Source organism: Salvelinus fontinalis, chromosome 27 (assembly GCF_029448725.1).
Source record: "Salvelinus fontinalis isolate EN_2023a chromosome 27, ASM2944872v1, whole genome shotgun sequence".
Classification (NCBI taxonomy): domain Eukaryota; kingdom Metazoa; phylum Chordata; class Actinopteri; order Salmoniformes; family Salmonidae; genus Salvelinus; species Salvelinus fontinalis.
Genome location: NC_074691.1, coordinates 26,514,879 through 26,534,154, shown reverse-complemented (window position 1 = coordinate 26,534,154; position 19,276 = coordinate 26,514,879). Strand labels below are relative to the sequence as shown.

The window sequence follows — 19,276 nt, the reverse complement described above, 5'->3', positions numbered from 1 at the left end:
GACAGCTCCTTGGTTCTAAAACCTGTGTTATAATAATAATAATGTTGTGTTGGGTGTCTTAGAAAGTTACCTTCCCTATAGCAATTAATTAATTAATTGAAGATAAATGTGAAATTTAAAAATGTAAGTAAATTACATGAAAGTTGATCTGCCTATTTATTATGTCGGACTACCTGTCTCTAGTCGATGCATCACTTCATGGCAAATAAAGAAACCACCGAATTTCTCTCCTTTCATCCTTTCATGTCTACTCTTGAACGATCTATAAGAACATGAAATTGATTGCATAAAATATTGCCCAAACAATTTCATGTTCTTTATAGATCGTTCAAATTCTCAGTCCATATCTAGTGTGTAAAAATGACTTCTATAAATATTTGGATATGACTAGTATAGACCGTGATGTATTTTTATTTTGCGTTTGATTTATAACATACAAGTATAATTGCATAAACTATTTTACAGCAGGGACAAAATATTTTTAATCAGGCGAGTTCATCAGACGTTACTCCTCAAACTGAAAGAAAGGACCCTGCCAAGCCCAGCAATTTATTTGCGTTTGCATGTTGTATATCGGAAACGATTAAGTGAATATAAAATATAAAATGCCCTTGTTTGAAGGGTTGGGGAGTGGAGGGGAAAAAACTGCAGTCGTCATTGATTTAGGAGCAGCTTACACAAAGTAAGTATTTAGCTAGCTAGATATGTCGTTAACTAGCAGAGCTAACGTTTACATGCTAACAACATTGGCCACTATCAGTCACACATGCTAAGTACTGAACATCAGAAGTTTAAGCAAATATAAACCGACTATCCAATGTTTAAAGCAAGTTATTTAGTTGGTCACAATGTGTTAAATATGTGTTTAGCTGAAAAAGGGCTAGCAATATTAACGAAAGCTAGCTGGCTAATGTTAGCTAGCTAGCAATGTAAGGAACAGCAGCAGTCTAGTGCCTGGGCTGGGGAAGATCATATGAGAATCAGACACACATTGGGACACACTAAGGACCTTTACTCATTAAATCCACATTCATTGGCATTGAGTACTGTCTGACAACTGTCAATGATTTCACTCATCACAAACTAAATGGTTTTGTGTGATGATGCAGGTGTGGCTTTGCTGGAGAAACGGGGCCCAGGTTCATCATTCCTAGTGAGATACAGAAGCCGGGACAACAGCAGGTGAGTGAGTTAGTGAGCGAATTAATGAATAACTAGTGCTCTTTAACTTATGGACAGGCATTATTGAAATCGACAGCCTCTTCTCTCTGTGTGTGTGTGTGTGTGTTTGTGTGTGTGAGAAATAATAACTAGTGCTCTTTAAAGTGGAACTGACAGCGTTTTAACTACTTTTCAGATATGAAACAGACAATCATAATATCAGTAAAATATATAAAATTCCCAGATTATGCTACAAAACCAACTTTATAAAAGTTTTTTCCATGACGTACACTAAGGCATTGTTAGCAGAATAGATGAGATGGATGCAGTTCAGTGCATGATTAATATAATTCACCAATACATTACTTGGTGGTCCAAAAAATATTGTTATCAGGTTGTAAATCCCAGCTGGCCTTGTACATTGTTTGCTGCCTCCACCCGAGATGCACTGATTCTGTTTCACTTACTCAATATTTTTGACAAAAATGGACGAATGTAACTAAGACTGGGAATGTCAATACAATCAAACTAGCAAGGGCAATGATCATAAGTAAGTCATGACATGGCTAATAGGCATGGGTATCTATTTATGTAGCAAGATAAAAAACACAGAGCCTAACGTTAGCTAGCTAGCTTGCTGCTAGGAGGATACCATGTCATTGGAGGGGTGTGTGAGTGACTTCTCCCACTCATTGTTTTTCGGTGGCTATACACAGCTAGAGATGCAGGTATCATTTTGTTAGCTAGCAAGAACCTGAATGACTGTATTATACAGTTAGCATATCTCTTGTGTTCACAAATTCACTCTGGCTAGCTACTCCGATTTCAGAGCACTCTCACCTGTGTGCCAGAGCGCAGAATAACTGTTTAATTTACAAACATGCAACATCTGCTGAGTCACGAACACTCTAGATTTAGTATTTTTTAGGGTCCCCATAGCTGATGCTTTAGCAACAGCTAACTCTTCCTGGGGTCTACATGAAACATGACATAATACATAGTAGGGAACTTTATTAGTCAAGGACTGAAATACATTTTATAATGTCACACAGCCTACATATCAGTACATACACACAATATCTAGGTTTAATACATAGTACAGTACAAATTACAATACAATATATAAAATTGCTCTCTCTTCACAGTCCCCTTTGTGCAGTAAGGTGTTCTATTATCTGTTTTTTTTAAACTGGTTTTATTGCTAGCTTGCATTACCTGGGGTGGTGGAGAGTTCCATGTAGTCATGGCTCTATTTAATACTGTGCGTTTTCCAGCCTTTGTTCTGGACCTGGGGACTATGAAGAGACCTCTGGTTGCATGTCTTGTGTTGTGTGCCAACTGCTTGAACAGACAGTTCGGTACCTTCAACACGTCAATACCTCGCACAAAGACCAATAGTGATTGGTCTCTCCTCAACTTTGAGCCAGGAGTGACTGACATGCATGACACTTTTCCTCCCTGTTGCTTTGTTCTAGACCAGGTATTCCCACAATGCCGTCGGGGGTACGCCAAATAAAAATGCGATTCACATTTTTATATGTGTATATATATATATATATCTATATATATATATAACTTTTTCACATTTTCATACAGTCCATTTATATTTTCCAACGGGGCTATACATTTGGGTGAGTTTTTTTCTCTCACCTAAGTAGCCTCTTTTCACTGCCAAAAAGAAAATTAAACCATCTAGTGTTCAGCGAAATAACAACACAATGTCAAATACAGGTAGCCTAGTCAAATAATTAACATCAACCGTTACTCTCTCGCGGGAATTCCACTAACGGTCCGTATGTAGCCAAAAGTAGCTGCTACTCATTCCGTTTGCTCGAAAATTGATAAATGGTATTTAAAAAATAAAAAAAAGTACCTGCTACTACTACGACACAAATTGTTCTGCTTCCACGAGCACATTCAATGCTAGCATCAGTAATTCTACATTTGTTGTTAGCCCAGCTAGCATGGACACTGACAGTTGTGAATCTGATGCAGCTGAAGAGCTGCTGCCCCCTTACACGGGAAAGCAGCAAAAAAAAGACCGGGACATTGGACCATCGAAGAGGCGCAAATATGATGAGAACTACAGTGATTTGGGGTTCACCTATATTGGGAGTAGTGCCTTTCCTCAGCCACAGTGTGTTATATGTGCGAAAGTACTATCTCACAACTTGATGAAACCTTCACACAAATTCTTTTTGAGCAAGAATTAAGACGACTTTCGAGTACTAAGACATGTATAAAAGCAACAGATACCATTAATAAGAAGGGGCTAGAAGCGTCTTATATGGTGAGCTACCGAGTGGCTAGGACAGGCAAGTCCCATACTATTGTGGAGGACTTAATTCTTCCTGCTGCTGCGGATATGGCTGGGGGAAAAGGCCAAAAAAACGAATGCCTTCATCAAACAACACTGTTTCATGACGCATCAGTGACATGGCAGGAGATGTTTTGAAACAATTACTGCTTCGCATACAAGCCAGTGAATTCTATGCCTTACAGCTGGATGAGTCAACAGACGTAGCAGGCCTGGCACAGCTCCTGGTATATGTCCGTTACGTTTATGGGGGGTCAATTAAGGAAGATATCCGCTTCTGCAAACCACTGGAAGTCAGTACAACAGGAGAGGATATTTTTAAAGTACTGGACAGCTTTGTGACATCAGATGGACTTTGGTGGTAAAGATGTGTTGGTATATGTAATGATGGCGCAAAAGCCATGACAGGGAGACATAGTGGAGTGGTAACGTGCGTGCAAGCAGTTGCTCCCGACACCACTTGGGTACACTGCAGCATCCACCGAGAAGCTCTTGCTGCCAAGGGAATGCCTGACAGCTTGAAAGATGTTTTGGACACTACAGTGAAAATGGTTAACTTTGTTAAAGCAAGGCCCCTGAACTTGTGTATTTTCTGCACTATGCAATGATATGGACAGCGACCATGTAACACCTTTACAACATACAGTTAGTTGTACACTGGTTATCAAGGGGCAAAGTATTAACAAGTTTTTTTTAAATTGACAGACGAGCTTAAAGTTTTCTTTACTGACCATATTTTTCACTTGTCTGACCGCTTGCATGATGACGAGTTTCTCACACGACTGGCCTATCTGGGTGATGTTTTTTCTCGCCTGAATGACCTGAATCTAGGATTACAGGGACTCTCCGCAACTATATTCAATGTGTGGGACAAAATTGAGGCTATGATTAAGAAGTTGGAGCTCTTCTGTTTGCATTAAGGACAACACACAGGTCTTTCCATCATCGTATCATTTTTTTGTGTGCAAATGATCTCAAGCTTACGGACAATGTCAAATGTGATATAGCGAAGCACCTGAGTGAGTTTGGGTGCCCAATTACTTTATTTATTTCACATTTATTTAACCAGGTAGGCTAGTTGAGAACAAGTTCTCATTTGCAACTGCGACCTGGCCAAGATAAAGCATAGCAATTCGACACATACAACAACACAGAGTTACACATGGAATAAACAAAACCTAGTCAATAATAGAGTAGAAAAAAATAAAACAAAAATTCTATATACAGTGAGTGCAAATGAGGTAAGATAAGGGAGTTAAGACAATAAATAGGCCATGGTGGCAAAGTAATTACAATATAGGATAGGGGGCAGCATTTTCACGTTTGGATGAAAAGCATACCCAAATTCAACTGCCAGCTACTCATCCCCAAAAGATAAGATATGTAACGGCTGTCTAATTCCTCCTCCTCGGATGAGGAGAAGGAGTAAGGGTCGGACCAAAATGCAGCGTTGTATGCAGACATGATGAATATTTATTAAGGAAAAGAATAATACGGAAAACACTCGGAAAATACAAAAACAACAAAACGAATGTAGACAGACCTGAACTAGAGAACTTACATATACACGAAGAACGCACGAACAGGTACAGACTACACAAACAAACGAACAAACGAAACAGTCCCGTGTGGTGCACAGACACAAACACGGAAGACAATCACCCACAAACAAACAATGTGAACAGCCTACCTTTTATATGGTTCTCAATCAGAGGAAACGTCAAACACCTGTCCCTGATTGAGAACCATATAAGGCTAATTACCAATGAACCTAAACATAGAAACACATAACATAGACTACCCACCCAGCTCACGTCCTGACCAACTAAACAAAGTAAAACAAAGGCAAATAAGGTCAGGAACGTGACAGTACCCCCCCCCCCCCCCCCCCCCCCCCCCCCCCCCCCCCCCCCCCCCCTAGGACAGAGGGGCAGCTCAGGACAGAGGGGCAGCTCAGGACAGAGGGGCAGCTCAGGACAGAGGGGCAGCTCAGGACAGAGGGGCAGCTCAGGGCAGAGGGGCAGCTCAGGGCAGAGGGGCAGCTCAGGACAGAGGGGCAGCTCAGGGCAGAGGGGCAGCTCAGGGCAGAGGGGCAGCTCAGGGCAGAGGGGCAGCTCAGGACAGAGGGGCAGCTCAGGACAGAGGGGCAGCTCAGGACAGAGGGGCAGCTCAGGACAGAGGGGCAGCTCAGGACAGAGGGGCAGCTCAGGGCAGAGGGGCAGCTCAGGGCAGAGGGGCAGCTCAGGGCAGAGGGGCAGCTCAGGGCAGAGGGGCAGCTCAGGGCAGAGGGGCAGCTCAGGGCAGAGGGGCAGCTCAGGGCAGAGGGGCAGCTCAGGGCAGGAGGGGCAGCTCAGGGCAGGAGGGGCAGCTCAGGGCAGGAGGGGCAGCTCCGGGCAGGAGGGGCAGCTCCGGGCAGGAGGGGCAGCTCCGGGCAGGAGGGGCAGCTCCGGGCAGGAGGGGCAGCTCCGGGCAGGAGGGGCAGCTCAGGGCAGGAGGGGCAGCTCAGGGCTGGAGGGGCAGCTCTGGGCTGGAGGGGCAGCTCTGGGCTGGAGGGGCAGCTCTGGGCTGGAGGGGCAGCTCTGGGCTGGAGGGGCAGCTCTGGGCTGGAGGGGCAGCTCTGGGCTGAAGGGGCAGCTCTGGGCTGAAGGGGCAGCTCTGGGCTGAAGGGGCAGCTCTGGGCTGAAGGGGCAGCTCTGGGCTGGAGGGGCAGCTCAGGGCTGGAGGGGCAGCTCAGGACTGGAGGGGCAGCTCAGGACTGGAGGGGCAGCTCAGGACTGGAGGGGCAGCTCTGGACTGGAGGGGCAGCTCTGGACTGGAGGGGCAGCTCTGGACTGGAGGGGCAGCTCTGGACTGGAGGGGCAGCTCTGGACTGGAGGGGCAGCTCTGGACTGGAGGGGCAGCTCTGGACTGGAGGGGCAGCTCTGGACTGGAGGGGCAGCTCTGGACTGGAGGGGCAGCTCTGGACTGGAGGGGCAGCTCTGGACTGGAGGGGCAGCTCTGGACTGGAGGGGCAGCTCTGGACTGGAGGGGCAGCTCTGGACTGGAGGGGCAGCTCTGGACTGGAGGGGCAGCTCTGGACTGGAGGGGCAGCTCTGGACTGGAGGGGCAGCTCTGGACTGGAGGGGCAGCTCTGGACTGGAGGGGCAGCTCTGGACTGGAGGGGCAGCTCTGGACTGGAGGGGCAGCTCAGGACAGAGAGGTAGCTCATGACTGAAGGGGTAGCTCAGGACAGAGGGGTAGCTTAGGACAGAGGGGCAACTCTGGACTACTGGCAGCTCCGGCCTGAGGGGCAGCTCCGGGCTGAAGACCAGCTCCGAACTGAGGGACAGCACCGGACTGGCTGGCTCTGGCGGATCCTGGCTGGTTGGCTCTGGCGGATCCTGGCTGGTTGGCTCTGGCGGATCCTGGCTGGCTGGCTCTGGCGGATCCTGGCTGGCTGGCTCTGGCGGATCCTGGCTGGCTGGCTCTGGCAGGTCCTGGCTGGCTGGCGGCTCAGGCTGCTCATGGCTGGCTGGCGGCTCTTGCTGCTCATGGCTGGCTGGCGGCACTGGCTGCTCCTGTCTGGTGGAAGGCTCTGGCTGCTCATGGCTGGCTGGCGGCTCTTGCTGCTCATGGCTGGCTGGCGGCACTGGCTGCTCCTGTCTGGCGGAAGGCTCTGGCTGCTCCTGTCTGGCGGAAGGCTCTGGCTGCTCCTGTCTGGCGGAAGGCTCTGGCTGCTCCTGTCTGGCGGAAGGCTCTGGCTGCTCCTGTCTGGCGGAAGGCTCTGGCTGCTCCTGTCTGGCGGAAGGCTCTGGCTGCTCCTGTCTGGCGGAAGGCTCTGGCTGCTCCTGTCTGGCGGAAGGCTCTGGCTGCTCCTGTCTGGCGGAAGGCTCTGGCTGCTCCTGTCTGGCGGAAGGCTCTGGCTGCTCCTGTCTGGCGGACGGCTCTGAAGGCTCATGACAGACGGGCGGCTTTGAAGGCTCAGTACAGACGGGCGGCTTTGAAGGCTCAGTACAGACGGGCGGCTTTGAAGGCTCAGTACAGACGGGCGGCTTTGCAGGCTCAGTACTGACGGGCGGCTTTGCAGGCTCAGTACTGACGGGCGGCTTTGCAGGCTCAGTACTGACGGGCGGCTTTGCAGGCTCAGTACAGACGGTCAGTTCATGCGGCGCTTGGCAGACGTACAGTTCAGACGGCGTTGGGCAGACGGGCAGTTCAGGCACCGTTGGGCAGACGGGCAGTTCAGGCGGCGTTTGGCAGACGGGCAGTTCAGGCGCCGTTGGGCAGACGGGCAGTTCAGGCACCGCTGGGCAGACGGCAGACTCTGGCCGGCTGAGGCGCACTGTAGGCCTGGTGCGTGGTGCCGGAACTGGAGGTACCGGGCTAAGGACACGCACCTTCAGGCTAGTGCGGGGAGCAGCAACAGGACGCACAGGACTCTGGAGGCGCACAGGAGGCTTAGTGCGTGGTGTAGGCACTGGTGGTAATGGGCAGGAGACATGCACCATAGGGCTAGTGCGTGGAGGAGGAACAGGGCTCTGGAGACGCACAGGAGGCTTGGTGCGTGGTGCCGGCACTGGTGGTACTGGGCTGGGGCGGGGACGTGGCGCCGGATATACCGGACCATGCAGGCGTACTGGCTCCCTTGAGCACTGAGCCTGCCCAACCTTACCTGGTCGTATGCTCCCCGTAGCCCGCCCAATGCGGGGAGGTGGAATAACCCGCACTGGGCTGTGTATGCGAACCGGGGACACCATGCGTAAGGCTGGTGCCATGTATGCCGGCCCGAGGAGACGCACTGGTGGCCAGATGCGTTGGGCCGGCTTCATGACATCCGGCTCAATACTCAATCTAGCCCTGCCTGTGCGGGGAGGTGGAATAACCCGCACTGGGCTATGCACACGTACAGGAGACACCGTGCGCTCTACCGCATAACACGGTGTCTGTCCGTACTCTCGCTCTCCACGGTAAGCTCGGGGAGTTGGCGCAGGTCTCCTACCTGACTTCGCCACACTCCCTTGTAGCCCCCCCCCACAATACATTTTTGGGCTTGACTCACCGGTTTCCAGCCTCGCTTCCGTGCTGCCTCCTCATACCACCGCCTCTCGGCTTTAGCTGCCTCCAGCTCTTCACGAGGGCGGCGATATTCTCCTGGCTGTGCCCATGGACCTTTTCCGTCCAATATTTCCTCCCATGTCCATGAATCCTGCGATCGCTGTTGCTTTCTCCCACGCCGCTTGGTCCTTGGTTGGTGGGTGGTTCTGTAACGGCTGTCTAATTCCTCCTCCTCGGATGAGGAGAAGGAGTAAGGGTCGGACCAAAATGCAGCGTTGTATGCAGACATGATGAATATTTATTAAGGAAAAGAATAATATGGAAAACACTCGGAAAATACAAAAACAACAAAACGAACGTAGACAGACCTGAACTAGAGAACTTACATATACACGAAGAACGCACAAACAGGTACAGACTACACAAACGAAACAGTCCCGTGTGGTGCACAGACACAAACACGGAAGACAATCACCCACAAACAAACAATGTGAACAGCCTACCTTTTATATGGTTCTCAATCAGAGGAAACGTCAAACACCTGTCCCTGATTGAGAACCATATAAGGCTAATTACCAATGAACCTAAACATAGAAACACATAACATAGACTACCCACCCAGCTCACGTCCTGACCAACTAAACAAAGTAAAATAAAGGCAAATAAGGTCAGGAACGTGACAAGATATGCATATTGTTTGTAGATTTGGATAGAAAACACTCTGAAGTTTCTAAAACTGTTTGAATCATGTCTGTGAGTATAACAGAACTTATTTAGCAGGCGAAACCCGAGGACAAACCATTCAGATTTCTTTTTTCTTTAGGTCACTCTCTTTTCAATGGGTTTTCATTGGGAATACAGATTTCTAATTGACCTTCTTGCAGTTCCTACAGCTTCCACTGGATGTCAACAGTCTTTAGAAATTAGTTGAGGGTTTTTCCTTTGTGTAATGAAGAAGTACGGCCATTTTAAATCAGGGTCACTTGAAGTGTCCTGTTAGATAGAGGCGCGTGACCAGAAAGCATGCTACAGATTGTTTTAATCCTGTATTGAACACAGATCATCCCGTCTTCAATTTTATCGATTATTTACGTAAAAAAATACCTTAAGTTGTATTACAAAAGTAGTTTGAAATGTTTTGGCAAAGTTTACAGGTAACTTTTGAGATATTTTGTAGTCATGTTTCACGAGTTGGAACCAGTGTTTTTCTGGATCAAACGCGCCAAATAAATGGACATTTTGGATATATCAACGGAATTAATTGAACAAAAGGACAATTTGTGATGTTTATGGGACATATTGGAGTGCCAACAACAGAAGCTCGTCAAAGGTAAGGCATGAATTATATTTTTATTTCTGCGTTTTGTGTTGCGCCTGCAGGGTTGAAATATGCTTATGTCTCTTTGTTTACCATAGAGCTAACTCAGATAATAGCATCGTTTGCTTTCGCCGAAAAGCCTATTTGAATTCTGACATGTTGGCTGGATTCACAACCAGTGTAGCTTTAATTTGGTATCTTTCATGTGTGATTTAATGAAAGTTAGATTTTTATAGTATTTTATTTGAATTTGGCGCTCTGCATTTTCTCTGGCTTTTGGCCAAGTGAGACAGTAGCGTCCCGCCTAAACTCAGATTTTTGGATATAAATATGAACTTTACCAAACAAAACATACATGTATTGTGTAACATGAAGTCCTATGAGTGTCATTTGATGAAGATCATCAACTGTTAGTGATTAATTTTAACTCTATTTCTGCTTTTTGTTACTCCTCTCTGGCTGGAAAAATGGCTATGTTTTTCTGTGGCTATGTACTGAGCTAACATAATCGCAAGGTGTGCTTTCCCCATAAATCTTTTTTGAAATCAGACACTTTGGCTGGATTAACGAGAAGTTTATCTTTAAAATGGTGTATAATACTTGTATGTTTGAGGAATTTTTATTGTGAGATTTCTGTCGTTTTGAATTTGGCGTCCTGCAATTTCACTGGCTGTTGGTTAGGTGGGACGCTACTGTCCCACATATCCCAGAGAAGTTAAACACTGGAATGGTAGATGTGCAGAAGATGAATGTGCAAGTAGAGATACTGGGGTGCAAAGGAGCAAAATAAATAAATACAGTATGGGGATGAGGTAGATAGATGGGCTGTTTACAGATGGGCTATGTACAGGTGCAGCTTATTGAAATGTTCAATTATAGTGGATTTATCGATGGTAACAGTGTTTCCTAGCCTCAGAGCAGTGGGTAGCTGGGAGGAGGTGCTCTTATTCTCCATGGACTTTACAGTGTCCCAGAACTTTTTTGAGTTTGTACTACAGGATGCAAATTTCTGTTTGAAAAAGCTAACCTTAGGAAAACTAACTGCCTGTGTACCGGTATATTTGTTCCTAACTTCCCTGAAAAGTTGCATATCACAGGGGCTATTCGATGCTAATGAATCAAGGACTATATCTATTCCTAGTTACATTTTTGAAATAAGCATGCTTATTTAAGATGGTGAGGAAGGCACTTTTAAAGAATAACCAGGCGTCCTCTACTGACGGGATGAGGTCAATGTCATTCCAGGATACCCCGGCCAGATCGATTAGAAAGGCCTGCTCGCAGAAGTGTTTTAGGGAGCGTTTGATAGTGATGAGGGGTGGTCGTTTGACCGCAGACCCATTACGGATGCAAGTAATGAGACAGTGATCGCTGAGATCTTGATTGAAAACAGCAAAGGTGTATTTGGAGGGCGAGTTAGTTAGGATGATATATACAGTGAAATAAGACAGTAATCACTAACCAGGACAGTATTGGACGAGGCATATTGATATTAGAGAGGCATGCGTAGCCAAGTGATCATATGGGACCAGTGAGTGGTTGAGCTGGCTGGGGACAGCTAGCAGGCCGGGGCTATCAGTTAGTAGTCCGGGACTAACAAGCTAGCAGTTGGCAGACCGGGGCTAGCAGACTGTGGCTAGCAAGTTAGCAGAAGGACCTTTGGGGGACGTTGCGATGGAGGTAAGTCTGTTTTTGCCTCTTCGTGCGGTGACATTGATAGACCAGTCGTGGATTAGTAGGGTTCCAAGTAGCTCTAGGTAGCTAGCTGGCCGCGGTTAGCAGAATGGGCCTTCAGCGGACGTCGCGCCTGAGGGGCCTGTTGGAATCCTCAGGCAGATTATGTTGGTATTCCAGCTGTAGAGGATCGGCGGGATTCCTTGCCCCGTACCGGCAGTAGAAGGGGTCCGGATATTGTAGCCCAGGAGTTGGCTTCGGTGGTAGCCCAGGAGCCCTAGCCGGGCTAGCTTCAGGCTAATTGGTGCTTTCTCCGGTATGGAAACGCTAGCCAGGAGTAGTCACCCGGGATTGCGGTTAGCTAGTTGCAAAGATCCAGATGAAAATGTTCAGAGTTTGCGGTAGGAATCCGGGGATATGGAGAGAAAAAAATAGGTCCGTTATGCTCTGGTTTGAGTCACGTTGTACGAACTGGCGAGAGCTTTCCGAGCTAAAGGTTAGCTGATGACCGCTAGCAGTGGTTTGCTGACTGATAGCTGGTAGCTAGTTAGCTGGCTAGCTTCAGTTGAGGGATTCCAGATCCGAAGTAAATAGAAATACTTTAGAAAAAACAGATCCACGCCACATTGGGTGAGGCGGGTTGCAGGAGAGTATTTAGAAGTTGATGTTTAGGAAAATATTTTTAAAAGATATACAAAGAAAAAGATATAAAAAGATATATACAAGGGACACAACAGGACAAAGACAAAGATGTCTGACTGCTACGCCATCTTTGAATGAGCCAAGTACTTTCCCGAAATGGATTACACAAACAACTGGATTCGTAATCCCTATCATGCCCTGCCTCCAGTCCACTTATTGATATCTGAACAAGAGAGCCTCATCGAAATTGCAACAAGCGGTTCTGTGAAAATTTTATTTAATCAGAAGCCACTGCCAGATTTCTGGATTGGGCTGCACTCAGAGTGTCCTGCCTTGGCAAATCGGCTGTTAGCGTCTCACCTACCCTAGAGAAGTTAACGTCCCACCAGGCCAACATCCGGTGAAACTGCAGAGAGCTAACATTTTAAATACACCATTCGTTGTATTAAACATTCTTGTAAATACATGTATCTTACATCATTTAAAAGATGAACGTCTTATTAATCCAGCCGCTGTGTCAGATTTCAAAAAGGTTTACAGCAAAAGCAAACATGCGATTTTCTGAGGACGGCGCCCAACACACACAAGTATTACTAGCATTTTCCAACCAAGCATTAGCGTCACGAAAGTCAGAAATAACAATAAAATAAATCGCTTACCATTGAAGATCTTCTTCTGGTGGCAATGCCAAGTGTCCTAACTACATAGTGAATGTTCATTTTGTTTGATAAAATCTATTTTTATAGCCTAACACGAAACATTTGAAAACCGGTTGCGTCGTGATTTCCCTCTCATTCAACTTTGGACGAAGCGTTCGTGGTAATTACACACACTAAACAAACGTTTATCCAGTCATGGTTGATTTCATTGCAATCCTCTGGTTGTTACTAACACAACCATACATGATGGCTCTTTTCCCGGGTCGTATTGACCGAAACAAACCGATTTGAAGACACCAATCAATGACCTCATTGCGCACCAATGGTAGGACCGGTCTATCGTTGATTGACTGTATTTTGGCCCAATGACCACTGATCATCTTGAAATCTAGCTTGGAAGATAGCCAATGAGCTGAGGTAAACGGCAATATGTAATGGTTATATGTTTTAAGACCAGCCTTTGTCGTAAACTCTGGCGTAAAAGAGGTTCATTCGCCATTGCAAATCCTACTTGACGGAGCCACGAGTGTTACGCATAGCAGTACATATTCAATAGCATTTTCAACAAGTTTATATATTTAAATTATGGCGAATAAATCAGGAAAAGCTAAAACAAAGTCTAGATATACAGATTTAACCCAAATTATAGAGGAAATTGATAGAGACAGCCCCCCATCTCACAGCTAGCCTTCAGGGAGCTGCTCATCCAGGAAAGTTCACTACAGCACCTTCTTCTCCATCAACCAGTGGTGTTCACCTGCCCAGATTCATCTCTGCAGGCATGAATGTGCTTCAGGGCAAAAAGGGCACAGTGGGGAGGCGACGTTGTGCCCTTTGTCACAGGAAATGCCCCATCACCTGCACCACCTGTTCAGTAAGCCTCTGCTTTACAGCAGAAAGAGACTGCTATGGGCCATGGCACCAGGACTGAGGGCTGAGGGTCTTCACAATATTTATCTATCTATTTATTTATTTATAAAATATACAATATTGTAAATAGAACATTTGTAAATAGTTACCCTTGTTTGTTTGTTTATTTATTTATTTTCATATTTATTTATTTATTTATTCATATATTTTTTTCTTCATATATATATTTATTTATTTTTTGGGGGTGTGTTAGAATAGCATTAATGTATTTTGTATATAATTATTTCCTTCAAAATGTATCACTGTACCAATTCGGCCACTTGGGTACATTTGTGTGGGACACCTGGGTGACTTAATGCTGAATGTCATGTAGCTAATTTTTAAAGTTATCTGTCTAAAACTTTGCTCGGCTATTGTTGCCATCTTATGTTCTTCATTCAAATCATCCTCAGCATCCTATCTGTATGTTTGGCTGTTCTTGGTCATTTGAAATATGCAGCAACAATAAAAAACAGAAAACGTATTTTTACTTCCTTGTATTTTCTTCTACCAGATCTATTGTGTTATATTCTCCTACATTCAATTCACATTTCCACAAAATTCAGAGTGTTTCCTTTCAAATGATACCGAGAATATGCATATCCTTGCTTCTGTGCCTGAGCTACAGGCAGTTAGATTAGGGTATGTCTTTAGGTGGAAATTGAGAAGAAGGGGGGGTATCCCAAAGAAGTTAAGACACTGATGCCCTTTGCAACCATGTACCTATATGAGAGTGGATTCTCGGCCCTCATAAGCATGAAAACTAAATACACGCACAGACTGTGTGTGGAAAATTATTTAAGACTGAGACTCTCTCCAATACAACCAAACATTGCAGAGTGCATCCTTTCAAGCACACCCTTCTCATTAATCTGTGGTGAATTATTCACAATTTTCTATGAACAAATAAGGTTTTATATGTAGGCTGGTTAAATAAAGAGCAAAATGATTTATTATTATTTGAGCCCTGGTCCTATAAGAGCTCTTTGTCACAACCCGGCTCGTGGGAAATGACAAACTCACACTTATTCTTATGTTTAATAAATGTGTAGTGTGTGTGTGGCAGGTTTACAATGATGGCAAAAAACAACGTTTGAGAGTGTGTTGACCCTGATGCTAGAGGGGGTACGCAGCTGGAGGTTGAATATTTGAAGGGGTACGGGACTATAAAAAGTTTGGGAACCACTGTTCTAGACCAACTGCAATTTACCTATGTCATACTTTGCCTCACATGACCACACAGCTGAGCAGTAGTCCAGTTACGACAAAACTAGATCCTGTAGGACCTGTCTGGTCGACTGAGCAACGCCCTATCATGGACAGACCTCTTCCCATTTTAGCAACCATTTGGGTCTATATGTTTTTACCATGACAGCTTGCTAACTAGGGTTACACCCAGCAGTTTAGTCTCCTCAACTTGCTCAATAGCCACATTTTTCAATGATAGATCTAAACAAGGTTTAGCGTTGAGCGAGTGATTTGTCACAAAAAATGATGCTTTTAGTTAAGATATTTAGCACCAGCCTATTGCAGTTACCCATTCTAAAACTGAAGCTGACTGAAGCTCTATGTTAAGTGTCTCAGTTATTTATTTTACTTTTGCAGCCAATGCGTATACTGTTGATTCGTCAGCGTACGTAGACATACAGGCTTTATTCAAGGTCAGTGGAAGTTCATTTGTAAAAACAGAAAACAATAATGGTCCTATCCGGCTGCCCTGCGGTACACCACATTCAACTGAATTTGCATGAGAGAGGCTTCCATTCACGAAAAACCCTCTGTATTCTATTAGATGTGTAACTCTCTATTCATAATAAGGTAGAGGATCCAAATCCATAACAGCAAAAAAAAGTCAGCAATAGGTTATGATAAATGACATCAAAAGCTGCACTGTAGTCTAACAAAACAGCTCCCACAACATTCTTACTATCAATTTATTTCAGGAAATCAGTCATTTGTGTCAGTGCCGAGCATGTTGAGTGTCCTACAAGCATGCTGAAAGTCTGTTGTTAATTTGTTTTCTGTAAAATAACTTTATTTGATCAAACACAATTTTTTTTCAAAAGTTTGCTAAGCACTTGTAAAATAAATAAATAATAATAAATAAAATGTATTTAACTAGGCAAGTAATTTAAGAACATATTCTTAATTTACAATGACGGCCTACCCCGCCTAAACCCTCTCCTAACCCGGACGACGCTGGGCTAATTGTGCGCCGCCCTATGTAACAGGCTGATTGGTCGGCTGTTTGAACCATTAAAGGGTGCTCTGCTATTCAAGGGCACACACTTCTTTTAGGCTTAAATTGAAGATGTGGCAAACAGGAGTCCCAATCTATTCCGCTACCAACCTCAGCAATTTACCACCCAGGTTGTCGGTACCATGTGGTTTGTCCTTATTTATATATAGCAACAATTTTTCACCTCTTTCACAACCACGTTGTGGAACTCCAAACTACAGTGCTTGTCTTTCATTATTTGGTCCATTATGCATGAATATGAAGGCTCAGCATTTGTTGTTTGAATGTCATGCCTAAGTCCGCTAATATTGTCAACAAAAAAGTTCTTAAAGTGATTGGCAATAATCAAAGGGTTTTGTTATGAACAAGCCATCTGCCTCAATGCAGGATGGAGCTGTATTTGCTTTTTTTGCCTAGAATTTAATTTACAGTACTCCAGAGTAGAGGTCGACCGATTATGATTTTTCAATGCCGATACCGATTATTGGAGGACAAAAAAGCTGATTTAATCGGACGATTTATAAAAATAAAAATGTTTTTATATATATATATATTAATATCATACACACACACACATTTTTGTAATAATGAAAATTGCAACAATACTGAATGAACAATGAACACTTATTTTAACTTAATATAATACATAAATACACACACACGCACACAGCTCTGAAGTGACAATGATACTGAAGAGTCTGCTTAGGAGACAAATACTCTCAACTGTTTGAATAAAAATAGAGTTTAAGTTACCTGTGATGAATGTTGAAAACAAAAACCTTAATTTCTATATGCAGGAAATCCTATTTTAATAATTGGCATGGTAAGAATTGACAATCAAAGTGCGAGTCATAATTCCCATGACACCTAGCAAAATCTGAAAAGCGGTTCCTTCATTTATTGCATAGGATATTTTTAGATTCACTTAAAATAAGGTCTGTGTTTCCTGTAGGCTTACATCACCGTGCCAATTTTATAACTGTGTAGATATCCATATGACAAGGTAACTCTGATCAATATTGGCTAAATATAAGCGAAGATTTAAAAAATTGTAGAGTGGATTTATGAAAATATGTTGACAAACGTTACCTTATCCTAGTGAGATTTACACGGGTATCAAAACGTTGAGGCAGTTTATGCCTGCACGAAACACAGACCTTATTTGAAGTAGATCAAGACATTCTCTATGGAAGACATGAACGGTAAAATAACGAAGGAACCCCTTTCAAATTCAGCCGCAAGTTATTACAGGAATTATAACGCGTCGACTATTTCTCTCTGAACTATATACCTTTGACTAATCCGGAAACTATCACCTCGAAAACAAAAGGTTTATTCCGTTCCGTATTTTATCTAACGGGTGGCATCCATGAGTCTAAATATTCCTGTTACATTGCACAACCTTCAATGTTGTCATAATTACGTACAATTCTGGCAAATTAGTTTGCAAAGAGCCAGGCAGCCCAAACTGTTGCATATACCCTGACTCTGCATGTAATGAACGCAAGAGAAATGACACAATTTCACCTGGTTAATATTGCCTGCTAACCTGGATTTCTATTAGCTAAATATGCAGGTTTAAAAATATATACCTGTGTATTGATTTTAAGAAAAGCATTGATGTTTATGGTTAAGTACACATTGGAGCAATGACAGTCATTGATTGATTGTTTTTTATAAGATAAGTTTAATGCTAGCTAGCAACTTACCTTAGCTTACTGCATTCGCCAACAGGCAGGCTCCTCGTGGAGTACAATGTAATCAGGTGTTAGAGCATTGGACTAGTTAACTGTAAGGTTGCAAGATTGGATCCCCCGAGCTGACAAGGTTAAAAATCTGTCGTTCTGCCCCTGAACGAGGCAGAACGTTCCTAGGCTGTCATTGAAAATAAGAATGTGTTCTTAACTGACTTGCCTAGTTAAATAAAGATTAAATAAAGGTGTAAAAAAAAAAAACCGCCATTCCGATTAATCGGTCGACCTCTACTCCAGAGCTTCTTACTATCATTCTTTATATAATTTATCTGTGTTCCATAGTATAGTTTCTTCTGTTTGTTTAATTTAGTTACGTGATTTCTCAATTTACTGTATGTTTGCAAGTCTGCTGTGTTGTCAGACTTATCTGCTATTCCCTTTGCCTCATCCCTCTCAGCCATACAGTTTTTCAATTCCTCATCTATCCATGGGGATTTGGCAGTTCTAACAGTCAGTTTGTTGATGGGAGCATGCCTATCAGTAACCAGAAGAAGCAATTTCATAAATTCTTCAAGTGCAGTGTCCATATGTTCTTCATTACACACATCCGACCAACAAATATATTTCACATCTTCTACATAGGAATCCTTGAAAATCCTCTTGTATGATTGTTTATACACAATTTTAGGTCCAGTCTTTGGAACTTTGTTTTTTGTAGATATGGCTATTATATTATGATCACTACATCCGATGGGTGTGGATACTGCTTTAGAGCAGATTTCTGCAACATTAGTAAAGACCTGATCAATGCTCATGGATGATTTAGGTTCTGTTTGTAAACCTGGTAGGTTGACTGATGACTTGAACCAGATTGCAGTCTGGTTAGCGATTGGAGATTATTTTTGTGTGTACAGCTTGATGACAACCAGTCAATATTTAGGACACCCAGAAAATATACCTCTCTTATGATATCACAAACATTATCCAACATTTCACACACATAGTCCAAATACTGACTTTTAGCACTTGGTGGTCTATAGCAACTTCCTACGAGAATAGGCTTTAGGTGAGGCACATGAACCTGTAACCATATTGTTTCCACATCATCTGACATGAGATCCTCTCTCAGCCTAACATGAAAACACCCTAATCAGCTCTGCTAGGGCGAGTAAAATGGTCAGTGTGGTGTTCCCTCATTTGTGTCTGGTAGCTAGCTAGCCAACTAGCCAATTAACTTGGGTGCTTGTTTGGGACAAGGCAGCTGCAGAAGGCTACAATTCCCCATCGTTTATCAGTGCAAGTTTCACGGCCCATTAGCAGAAAAAGTTGAGGGTTTATCTAATGTGCCTTCGTTAGATTTTAGCTAATTTTGCTCTGGCTAGCATTAGTTGTTGGTGTGCCTAACTGAGGGAGAGAGAGCCTACCCTTTTCATGGTTGTTTGGTCAATAGGACTGTAAAATTACCAAATGTAATAGAACTCCTGTGGTATTTACATATTTGCAGAAAACCATTCGGGTGGCTTTTGGCGAATGCATTCTACTGATCTAAAGTCGCGCTGTTAGAACTGCCTGCAAACATCCAGTTCAAAGTGAATGATGGCAGGCCTGTGTGGCAAATGAGTTGTTTGC

At 44.1% G+C, this 19,276-nt stretch overlaps 1 protein-coding gene across 1 annotated transcript in view; it reads left to right on the top strand.

Moving 5' to 3' along the window:
* Positions 1 to 490: 490 nt before the first annotated feature.
* The window catches only part of LOC129825365 (actin-related protein 10-like), a 30,817-nt gene continuing 12,031 nt past the window's right edge, over positions 491 to 19,276 (top strand). Inside the window, exons 1-2 of the mRNA XM_055885422.1 lie at positions 491 to 682; positions 1,110 to 1,182. Coding sequence (XP_055741397.1) covers positions 606 to 682; positions 1,110 to 1,182 — 150 coding nt within the window. The 5' untranslated portion in view covers positions 491 to 605. The remainder of the gene's footprint in view (positions 683 to 1,109; positions 1,183 to 19,276) is intronic.